The 11,607-nt window shown below is 58.8% G+C and overlaps 1 protein-coding gene across 1 annotated transcript; it reads right to left on the bottom strand.

The window, feature by feature from the left end:
* Positions 1-2,273: 2,273 nt before the first annotated feature.
* LOC119158989 (parathyroid hormone/parathyroid hormone-related peptide receptor-like) lies at positions 2,274-8,887 on the bottom strand. The gene is made up of 13 exons (XM_037411493.1): positions 8,664-8,887; positions 6,981-7,086; positions 6,442-6,552; positions 6,210-6,334; positions 5,917-6,011; positions 5,386-5,572; positions 4,795-4,948; positions 4,566-4,626; positions 3,928-3,994; positions 3,535-3,629; positions 3,021-3,162; positions 2,859-2,900; positions 2,274-2,636 (listed from the first exon to the last, which is right to left on the bottom strand). The coding sequence occupies exons 1-13, from the start codon at positions 8,739-8,741 to the stop codon at positions 2,274-2,276; spliced, it is 1,626 nt and encodes a 541-aa protein (XP_037267390.1). The 5' UTR covers positions 8,742-8,887.
* Positions 8,888-11,607: the final 2,720 nt, after the last annotated feature.

Below are 11,607 nucleotides of genomic sequence, written 5' to 3'. Positions count from 1 at the left end.
CAAACTGTTTTCAAACCCTGTTTTAGCTTCAAAGCCTCCTGGGGAATAGATTTTTCTCCATTTTAGAAGTGGGAAGGATACAGCCCAGGACATGTCGCTTATCCCAGGCTTTCATGGGGTCATTTGTTGACCTGGAAAGAGAACTCTGCAACAGTCTTGTGATCTGGCTTGCCTGTTTCAGTTAAGACACCAACTTGATTATTTGGCCCCCCTCACTAACTAGCTCTAATCTGTTGGGGGTTTGTAAAGATAGCTTCCATTTGAGTTCCCTCATCATGGTCTAGGCAGAAACCTCATTGCACTGGTTTGAGCTCCGAGTATTCAGCATTAAGACAAATATGTCCAGGGCAGATGCGGCAGGGGTTTAGAAGATGTTGTACTCCCCTTTCCTTGTCACACTTAAGGTTTATCACTCTGCACAACTAAAGATTTGAGTTTCAAAACAAAAAAAATAAAAATAGCTCCATAGTCTAAAGCTGCCATCTGCTCCCTCCCTTCCTGGATCTCAGCTCACTGCCACAGGGAACTGGTCTTGGATGTGGCATATGCTGGGGTTCCTCCCCTTCTTTTTTTAACGCATCCCTCTGCCGTTCGATAGGATTGTTGAAATTCCTCACCCCTCTCTCAGCTACCAGGAGCCTCTTGAGACTTGAATGAGTAAATATTGATCACTGACAGAGAGCTATAAATATCAGTTCACAGCCCCATGTTAGATACATAAGAAGGTTGATTCCATCTCCACAGAACAAGGTAGCAGTGTGAGCAACACGCCGACTGCCCTGAAAGAGAATCTCTTTCCTTGCAGCGTCAGGCTGGGCTGCTTGCTTCTAAAGAGACCAGAGCAGAACTCGCAGCTGAGCAAATCAATTACGGGAAGCTCAGGTTTCTTTGTAAAGTGCAATCCTTGGATTCTGCTCCTGCCTCTGTGCCTGCACATCAGTCACCCCCTCTGCCTGTCCTCCCCCAGAGCAGGGCATATACCCAGCTGAGCCTCATCCGCATCGTACAGTGCTTGCTTTCCTGGGTGGGAGGGGGGGCGGACGTGTCTGACTGCACCAGCGTCTGGACCATTTAAAGAATATGGATGCTGGAGCCTTTCCCTTCTCTGATGTGCCTTCTGGCTGGCTGTCCCTCCAGCACTTCCTAATCCTTGTGACTCCTTTGGTGTCTTAGCTCTTCACTGGAAGATCTGTGAATGCACAAAATTATTTGCACGTTTGCTGTCACTGTCTTTATCATGAAGTTACTGCCTTGAGGGATTGTGTCTCATTTAAAGCAGGTAGGAAAAAAAATTCTACATCTTACCACCACCATGCTGTTTGATTTTAACTGGCACATACACCTCATCTCCCAACGATGCAGCAATTCTCCCCTCCCCTGTGGTCTGGCTGGATTGTCTGGGCTGGGCATGGCAAGCTCTTTGGGAATGTCTTTTCCGTCAGGGTGACGAGCTTTCCCAGGCAGCACACATGTGGCAGCGTGGGCAGGGGGGGCCTGGGGCTGCCTGGTCCCCGGCAGTGAGCTGTGATCAAGGCTGGATTTCCAGCCCTTTTCACCTTCTGCTGCCCTCCAGCAACTGATTGCATCCCTAACGGAGTTCAAGGATGGAAACAAGCCAGACTCTCTCTTTATTCACTTTTTAGCCTGCAGAAGGGTTACAGGGCCAAGACTTGCATGCAGCGCTGTACATTATGGCCAACCGTGCTGTAAAGCGGGGGGGACCCAGGCCTTTGCTGCGCCCTTCCTGAGCTCTAAAGCTCGGCCTGCCTCCCTGAGCCCGTCGTGTCCCAGTGTCTCGCGCTCCCTGCTTGTGGCTGGGCGCTGCACGTTGGGCTTCGCAATATCCATGAGCTGCACGAAGGTGCAAGGGCAGGGTGAGCTGCAGGGCAGCTCTGTGGGCAGCGCGTGCTCTGCCAGCCCCAGGCACAGCACAGTTCGTAGCGCTGGAGCTGAGTCGCTTTCCAGACTTCGGAGGCGAGACTGAGCAGGGAGGATTCCTTCCTGGTGATGATTCCAGGCCTTGCATGCACAGGCATCGCTCGCACGTGTGTGGAAGGAAATGAGGTGTGGAGCTGGCTGCTCGGCCGGGTGGTAGAAGGGGCGAGAGCACGTGGTCCCTTTGCACAGCGGCTGTGAGGGAGCAGGAGCTGCAGTGGCCCAGTGACTGTCCCCAACCCCAGCTGTCCATGCAAGCGTCAAAGGAGCCCAAAGTGTGACAAGCAGCATCTTTCCAGACACAGCTGGGTATCCCGCCGGGAAACCTGCCTTTCACTTTATAGCGTGGTCTCCAGCTCGCTCTTTAGGTTGGGGTGACGCTGGTTCAGGTCTGTGAAGTCGCCTGTGTTTTCCCCACAGGTTTTCTGGCTCATCTCCTGGGTCAGACAAGGCAAAAAATGACCTGAGGCAAAGGAGCCAGGGATGTAGCCGGGCAGGCTGGCCCGGGCGGGGGGCAGCAGCCCCCGCTGCTGTGTGCTCCCTGCCCCTCGCCCGGCAAGGCTCGTGCTGATGCTGGCGGTGGCGTGGGAGGCCAGCCCAGCGTAGCAGCAGCTCCCTGCCGCACCGTTGGCACGCGCCTTCTGCTTGAAGTCCAGGGCCAGGCTTCTCCGAAAGTGGGCTTTCTTAATCTCCGCCTGCACCTGAGGGAGAGACCAGAGGTGGCTGCTGGGGCCTGGGGAAACAGGGATCCCGTCCCTTCCCCATGGCTTTCACTCCTAGTGATTTTTTCCCCTTCCAAACCCTACCGAGAGGGATGGATCTGAGTGTTTTCCTCTGGTTATCCCAGCCTGGGGTCTGCGGGCAGACTTCCCCGACCCTAAAGGGGCTGGAACAGGGAGCTCAGCTGCTCACACTGAACTTACCTCCCCATTGCAGAAGCAGTAGATGAAAGCCACAAAGAAACCCTGCCAAAAGAGAGAGGTGGAGCGTGAGTCCCGAGCTGGGATGCTGTACACGTCCCTCCCCCTCCCGGCATGAGCATCGCTCGGTATTCAGAGCAGGCAAGCAGCCCCATGTCCACACACCTGAGAGGAGTTAAAGAGCATCTCATAATGCATCTGGATCTGCCACAGGACCCCGGAGACCTCGGTGTAGGGCATGGCCATGAACACCACGTAATGGACTCCAAAAAGCGGCATCAGCACCAGTGTGGACTTCAGCAGCTTCCTGAGAGGAGGAACGCCATGAGCCGGGGCTGCCAGGAGCCCCCAGCCCCCTGGCAGACGCTGTGAGCGTCCTGGCAAAGAGGGCAGTCGCTTCAGCTGCTGCTGCTGCTGCAGCTGGTTTGTGTGTAGCTAACCGCACGGTGTCCAGCTTGGAGGAGGAAGCAGGCAGAGCCTGAGCGCCTGAGCCGGCTGTTTCGGTCAAACCGCGCTGCCAGAAGCACTGGCTGCCACCGTCCTGCCACCCTCCCTCACTCCCACAGCCGCTCCCGCACCTCTGCCCTTCACTCCCAGCCCCCCGGGAGCCGTCTTGGCTAAACGGGCAGAAAGGAGCCGGAGCAGGGCCGGGGCATGGTTTGGCGCTGCCAGCACTCGCCTGTACTGCTGCCGGGGGTCCAGCTTCCCCGTGTTCGTCTCCCAGAGCTTGGCAGCCAGCACCCGGATGATGTTGAGGAAGAGGAAGAAGTTCACCTGCCGACAAACACCTGCTGTGGTTTTGTCACCCACAGTGACCTTGGGTCTGCCCGAGCAGCCCCCTGGGACGAGGACAGGCAGTTCTGGGTGAGCTGCAGGCAGGGACATGGGGGTGATGCTGTGGTCAGAGCCAGGAGGGACCGATGCCCCTGGACCCTTTTGCATCATGTGGGCCCTCCCTGGGTGCCAGGGTGGCTGGGGACGCAGTGCCAGTGGCCACAAGCGAACAGCTCTGAGTCTCTATCCATCCCCTTTCCCCAAAAAGGATTGGGAGATTCAGCCACAGGATTCTTACCACAATGGCGGCCAAGATGGGGACCTGATAAATCCACTTCACATTCCCTGCGCTGAGGTCCCAGCACCTGAAGAGACCATTAAAGAAACAGTTTGAGAAACCTGAAATCACTGGTAAGGAAAATTGCTGGCTGATGGCTCCCTGTGCCTGCCAGCCAGCATCCTGTCCTCCTACCCTGTGCTCCCTTTGTGGAGTTTGTGTAAATCTTGACCCACCAGCAGCCGTGCTACAAGCTTTCATAACCATCATGAAGCTGCAAATCAGTTTTAAAAATTAGCATTAATGTTCCCAAGGACTCCTTGGCCAACTCATCTAAAACTCCTGCTGTATGTTTGGTGGCCTTTCTCCCTTTAAAATGCTTAATTTTAGAACATGTCCTTTAGCTTTCGTCTTTGCACTTTTTATTGGTTAATTTTATGGTGTAAACCTGCATCCATCTGCCTCCTAAATCCAGAACAAAACAACTATTGGTCTGGATTATGGACAATTTTATGAACAAACCTGTACGTGTGTTCACCCCTCTTGTTTTTTTTGGAAAATTTTCGCTTTCACAATTCTGGTGCCCACAGATATTTGCTAGCATTTGCAGCCCGTCGTTCCCTCCCCAAGGGACCACCAGAGGAGGGGGACCTACGTACTGTGTATCTGCCAGGGAGGCCCTGACGCTGGCCCAGACAGACACAAACACGGCGGGGAGACCTGGAGAGGTTGGAACCAGAGTGAGGAGCTTGGGTGAAGCGTCGCGTTTGCAGCTGGTCTGCATCCCACCGCCCTTCCCTGGGCACTCGGTGCCATGCAGCCACGGCTGAGGCCACGGCTCCCAGCTGGTCACAGTGGCCATAGCATTGGGTTGGGGTCCGTGCTTACCCCAGCCAATGATGATGAGGAGCCACAGGTAGTTCTTGTTGGAGAGGTAGGCCATGAAGATCAGGCTGTGCAGGTAGAGACCTTCCACCAGGATCCAGTAGTGGTTGGTGGCCAGAAAATAGAGGAAGAGCGTCACCACCACCTTGCAGCCAACCTGCGGACGTGCAGAGAGGGGCCCATCTCAGGCTGGCCCCTGGAAACGAAACCTGGTGGCTTTTGCCCTCTGGCCAAGCTGTGCCCCCTGTGTGGCTCACGTTCCCCTCTGGCAGGGAGCTGCATCTCCCCTGGGATGTTCCAGCATCAGGCAGAGCAGGCGCCCTAGATCTTTCCCTAGGGATGGCGTTTCCCACACCAGGGCACCCTGAGCTGGGGCAGGCAGTGAGCCCGATGTCCCCTGCGGCTCTGGTCCCTGCTGCGGCACCGGGGCGGGGTAAGCTGGCAGAGCTGGGATGGCCCTTCATCCCTCCCCAGCGGCATCGCCCTGAGCACTGCAGCCCCGACCCGGGAGGGTCCCAAGCGCATCCCCTTGCACCAGGGCTCCCAAATCCCCTTTTCCCCTGATCCTGCCCCTGGTCTCGGCATGCCACGTGCCAGGTGGCTCCGTTGTCCTGGTGAGGGACCCATTTCTGCCTTGAAGTCATCCTCCCGCATCTTCTCAGCCGTGCTGGCCAGCGTGCCCGAGTAGAGCACCATGTCCTTCACGAAGATGCTAGCCGCCCGGCAGATGAAGGAGGTGAAGAGGTGGACGTGGATGTAGTTGCGCGTGCAGTGCAGGCGCCTGCGGAGAGGAGGGGTGACGTGAGCCCAGCCCCGGCTGCCTGACAAGCTCATCGCGCGTGGGCTGGGGCACGGGGGTCCCACCGAAGGTGGCCTCCAAGGTGGCAGCCCTCCCGCGGGCACAGGGGCCGGGTCTGGGGGCAAGTGGGCTGTTGACACCTTCAAGGGCAGGGTGGCGCGGGCGGGGAGCCGGTCACACGGGGGGTGTTTGGGGCTTTGGGAAATGGCTGATGTTCGTGCTGGGGGTTGGGGCCGGTGCCTGTTCCCTCGGGGGCAGCTCCCCCTCAGGGAGGGGGCGAGGGTGACTCTCCCGCACGCGGGAATGGGGATGGGGCTTCTCCTTACTTGAAGTACGAGAGGATGCAGACGGCGACAATGAGGGAGGCCAGGGAGATGGAGTAGCCGATGGTGTACATCAGGTGCAGGCGGTCAAACACCGCCTGGAAGAGAAGGGCTGAGCTCCACAACCCCCCCGCAGCCCAGCCCCCCCCAGGCTGAGGGCACGGCGGGAGCAGGGCTTGTTTGAGGAGCGGCGGGGGAAGAGCCCCCTGCTCCCAGCAGTTCCCTGGGCTTTGCTGCACGCTTCCCTGGTCCCCATCCTGACCCCTTTTCCCAGCACCTTTGGCAAGCAAGGTCACCTTCTCACGGCTCCGGCTCTCGGAGGAGAAGAGCAGAGCACACTCGGTGTAATTGGCCCAGGTCCTGTTGATGCTGAGGGCCGTGGCCCAGGTCCCAGAGGCGCTGCAGTACCTGTAGGCATGACCTGCGAAGGCAACGCGCGCTGTGGCAGCCGAAGGACCGTGGGAAGCCTGGACACGTCCCCGTTGGCACCCAGGCGAGGTCGCTCCCTGCCCGGGTGCAAGCACTCACCGTTATGGTTGAAGTCATAGATGTAGTCAGGGCAGGGCACCGACACCTCCTGGCTGGGGGAGCCCTTGGGCCAGCAGATGATCCCGTCCCACTCGGGGAGGCAGCTGGTGTCTGGCCAACAACAAAGACACATCTCATGTCCCCAGACTGGGCCGTGGCACGCCAGCAGCCTCCCCGAGGGTGGCCAGGGCAAGGAGAACGTGCTGCCATGCGAACCCCCCCAGCCTGCGGAGCAGAGGGACCGGGGAGAAGGACACGTCCCATCACATCCCACCTCTTCTGGGGCAGGCAAGGCCTCTCCACCGCTCTAGTTTGCCCTGTGCCTGGGGCAGTCTGGAAAGCAGTGCTGACTAATCAGGGTGATGATCTGATCAGCACCTAATTGCGCCCAGAGCAGCCAGGATGCCGGGAGCTCCACAAACCCTCAGGAGCTGAGTGTCCCTGGCCCCATCCCGCTCCCATCGGATGGCACAGCATTTCCCGTGGCACAGCCAGCTCTACCGGGGCTGGCTGACCCATGTGCGGGGCAGGGACGCTACCTTTGATCTTCTCCAGTTGGGCTTTTATGTCTCTCTGACATTTCTCCTTAGCTTCCACCAGGAGATAGATCTGCTCTTCTTTTGTGAGAACATCATCAGGGTCGACCTGCCAAGACAGAACTGAAGTGGTCAGGCCAGCCGTGCCAGCCAGCAGCTCGCCTTGGGTCTCTTCTTCGTGCTCACAGTTTAGAGATTAACCCTCCCCGGGAGACTTCGGCCCACCCTGGTGACCCCCATGTCCCCAGAGAGCTGCCACCGTCTGCTCAGTGACATGAGCCACCCGCGGCTGGGATCTGGGATCCAGGAGCTGGGAGCGAAGCTGCTCCGTGCCAGCAGCACCCCGAAGGTGGCAGATGAGGACACCCACAAACGCTTCCCAACCCAGAGCAGGACCCATGTCGCTTCTGCTGCCGCAAAAGACCCAGCGCTCCCCGCACAACCCCCGCATCCAGGTAATCAGCACCAAATCCGACATCGCGAGGGCTCAGGGGCCGACAGAGGAAAGTCATCTCCTGATGCGGGACCAACGCTCTGCCGAGCCCTGCAGCGTGGGGGTCTCACCATTGAGCAGGACCATCCCTGGGGCAAGGAGTGAGAGTGAAACCAGCGCAGCCACGGGCAGGGGGACAGGAGCACATGTGGAAGTGGATGCGCGTGGCACGGCTGTGCTCCCCCAGCCCTCCCCGGGCGAGTCCAGCTTCCATGGCTCGGGGTAGATTCGAAGGACACAGGGAAGAGAAAAGCGCTGCCCCCCGTCCTGCTCTCTCTGCTCCCTCTTGCAAGGCTGGGGCCGACCACGAGCCGCCCTCCCACCTGTCCCTGAGCGGTTAAAAAATGCACGTCCCTGCGCATCTCTGTGCCAGAAACCAGCGGTACGCTGGGCTTCTGCCAGCAGCGCTGGATGTGCCCGTTGCCCCCCGAGCATCCCAGGCCGGGTCCAGCACCCCGGCCTGCAGCAGAAAGCAGGTGCCCAGTGCCAGGAGCTGCACGATGCAGACGGGTGCAGCCTGCAGCGCCTGCAGCTCCTGGTCACACTGCACGTGCAATCATCTGTTGGGCTGGGATGCTGGAAGGAGTTGGGAGCCAGGATGAGGAAACAGCTTTGGAAGTGGAAAGGAGCTGGGACGCAGCGGGGTCATGTCCTGGGCTGCCTGCAGGTGAGCGCGGCCAAATCCTGCCCCAGAGAGGAGATCCTGAGCGCTCACTTGCGCTTTTCCCAAAAGCATCCGAGGCGGGGGGAGGGGGTGTGTGGGGGTGGCTGGTGAGGGGCATAGGGCAGGAGTGAGGGTCCTGGGGCTGCATCAGCAGGGTGGGGGCACAGCTTTGGGAGATGCACCCGGGTGCACCCAGCTCTGCCCCTGCCACACGCCCCCAGCCTCGCCTGCACCACGATGAATCGCCCCGCGCTTTCTGCTCCCCCAGCGCCTCTGAGGCTGCGAGCCTTGCCCTGGATGCTTCCAAGAAATGGAAAAGCCATTACATCGCGGCGGCGCGGCGGCTGCTGGAGACATTTTAGCAGGAGCGGAGAGCCTCTGCCCTCCCACCCGGCCCCGGCTCAGCACCTCTGCGGAGCAGGACGTGCAGCAGGGGGACACATGGCCCCGACCGGAGCAGGTGGCACAAATAGCAGTATTTAAAGCCAGGAGAGGGACCAGAGGAACCCACGGGGCCACGCAGACTTACCAAAGCCCACGCAGAGCTCAGGAGGCAGCAGCAGAGGAGGGCCGCCGTGGTACCTCCCACGGGGATGGATGTCTCCATGGTCCCACCGTATCACTGGGACGGGGACCTCAGGGACGGCGAGCTGGCGGGAGCGAAGTCCTTGCCTGGGGACAAGCTGTCTGCACAGCCCCAGTCACTGCCAGCCCGAGGCCGCGGGCGATGGAGAGGTCTGGCGTGTTCAGCAGGACAGAGCATCTTCTGGGAGCACCTTCCCAGCTGCCCTCCCCGTCGGGGCGAGGTGGCAGTGGGGGCACAGCCCGTCCCTGGCAGCACCCTGGGGTGAACCCCCTGCCCTGGTGGGCACTGCCCCGGCAGCGCTACAGGGATCTGCTGGCAGGCTTGCTAGGCAGGGGGGGTTCTTCCCCCCCCATGCTTGCTCCTATTCACCCTCTGTGTCTCGCCTGCTTTAAGCAGCTCCTGCCGCATGTGCAAACAATCCCCGTTCAGATGGGGATGGCAGAGGTTTGTTGGCTCAGCCCTAGGTGCTAAAATCCTCTTCATTCAAGGCAGATTCCTCTTCTCTTTTCAGAAAATTCTCTCACTGCCTGGTGGCTCATTTTTCAACTGTCACAGCATCCCCCCAGCGCCCCAGCACTGCTCAGTCCCCTTCAGCCCCAGACTGGTCTCAAAGAGCTGAAGGAAGGTGGGAAAAATCCCAGTGAGGTGGCTGGAGGTAGGGAGGCAGGGTGTGCAAGCACTTGAGCATCACCTCGACACTGATGCTCCTGAGGTGGGATGGCTTTCAGGCAGATGCCAGTTTAACCCTTTTCCTTCTCTCGGGATTGGGGCATGTTTTGGGGAGACGTGCTGGGATCAGTCCCACTTCCCACTGGGACCAGCATCCTGCTGCCTTTGCGTGTTTGCTTTGCAAAAGGGCCTCGCTGCACATCTGCACTTGGCCCCCTGCAGCGCGGGGCTGGTGGCTGTGCCGGGGTTAGAGGGATGGTGCTGGCAGCATGGAGCTCCCACCCCGCTGGGCACCTCGTGCAGCCTGTGGACGGGATGAGCCGAAGTGGCAGGGCCAGGCAGTCCTGGGCCATCAGGTCCCACCTGATGGCTTAGCCCTAAACACGCCCCAACCCTGAGAGAAGGAAAAGGGTTAAACTGGCATCTGCCTGAAAGCCATCCCACCTCAGGAGCATCAGTGTCGAGGTGATGCTCAAGTGCTTGCACACCCTGCCTCCCTACCTCCAGCCACCTCACTGGGATTTTTCCCACCTTCCTTCAGCTCCTTGGGACCAGTCTGGGGCTGGAGGGGACTGAGCAGTGCTGGAGCGCTGGGGGGATGCTGTGACAGCTTAAAAATGAGCCACCAGGCAGTGAGAGAACTTTCTGAAAAGAGAAGAGGAATCTGCCTTGAATGAAGAGGATTTTAGCACCTAGGGCTGAGCCAGCTGCTGGTCCCACCACAGCTGACGCCGTCCCCATCAGAGCCGTCCCTTGTCACCTGCATCCCCTCAGCAAGGCCCCAGTGCTGTCCCCTGCGTTTAGGGATGATGTGGATGCTCAGGTGCTCCCACCACCCTGCCAGCTTGAAAACCTTGTGTCCCCCCAGCAGCCCAAGCACCTCCCAGGGAAATGGGGGCACCAAGCAGGGGGTCCTTGATCCCCAAGCAGGTCGTCATTAGTGGGATGAGGCTGAAATCCGAACGCTTGGTGCCAGACCCCAGGGAAGAGCAGGCTGCCAAGCCCGGAGCCTGTCCCCTAGCCGGTGTAATCCATGGCCAGGCACCTTCTTCCACCTCCGTGGGTGCCAAAACGCTGCCCAGCGCAAAGCCACCACGTGGGTGCTGACACCAGCCTAGCAGCATCGCTCTGCCAGGCAGCACCACAGCTCCAGCACGCTCGTCGGGATGCGGCATGGGCACGTAGGGCAAGAGAAGGGACAAGCAGTTAAATTGCAGGATTAATGTTTTCTGAAGGCTTTTCTGAGCACTGATTTCCGAGCCAGGAGCTGCCAAGGAGCAAGGAGAGAGTGAAGCTGAGGTTATTTCAGGGTCGGATGGGTGGGTGCATAGATGGATGCTGGCGGCGGGGGGGGTGCAGCAACGCTCAGGGGCAATGCGATTCCCACTGCAGGCAAAATCTGACCCAGGCTCCGAGTTTACAGTTAGCAAAACACGTTGGGTTGGGGTTTTTTGCCAAATTACATGCTGTATTATAGCGAGATCTGGAAAGCAATCGTTGCGAATGACACCCACGGAGGTGCATCATCCAGCCCCCTCAGCTCCCTGAATCCACGCTAGCAATCGTGAGAGATGGCAGACAGCAAATGTCCCAGCAGTTTGTGGCTGCTCCCTCCTCCTGAAAGACCCCGGTCACCCAGCTGGTGATGGCTCAGCCTCCACCTTGAGCAGCATGGGGGGGCTCTGAGCACGGGGCTGAGCTGGTGACACCCCTGTTCCCACCTCTCCTAGCCCTGCAGCAGCTCCCAAACAGCAGGATTAGACCTACCGGGTCATGCCAAGCCTGAGCCGCTGTGATACAACGTGACCTGAACCAGCCTGACTCAGCCACCTGAAAACACAAATATAACTGTGTTTTCCATATGCATGCATATGTATAAACAAAACTTTAATACATACATGTAGAATGTGCATATGTACAAATATAATGGCTCGGGCTCCAGCCAGCACCAAGATCTGGCAGCTCTTGCCCCAGGACCAACAGGACCCTGCTCCCCCCGAAGCTTGCAGCCCTCCCTGCAGCCCAGAGTAAGCAAGTGCTGGCCAGAGGAATGAGGCTGTGCGGCACCCCCACAGCAGGGAAGATGTTCTCATCTGTTGTAAATAATTTTTTGTCCATTTATGTGTTACAAAAACACCAGCTCTTGGACCCCAGTGCAAACTAGGGATGGGCTTTCCTTCTCGTGTGCTCTGCTGCAGTCTGGCTGTACTGAAGTTGG

This window comes from Falco rusticolus, chromosome 18 (genome assembly GCF_015220075.1).
Source record: "Falco rusticolus isolate bFalRus1 chromosome 18, bFalRus1.pri, whole genome shotgun sequence".
In the NCBI taxonomy this organism is placed as follows: Eukaryota; Metazoa; Chordata; class Aves; order Falconiformes; family Falconidae; genus Falco; species Falco rusticolus.
Note: the sequence above shows the minus strand (reverse complement) of the source record. Positions and strands in the feature narration are given on the sequence as shown.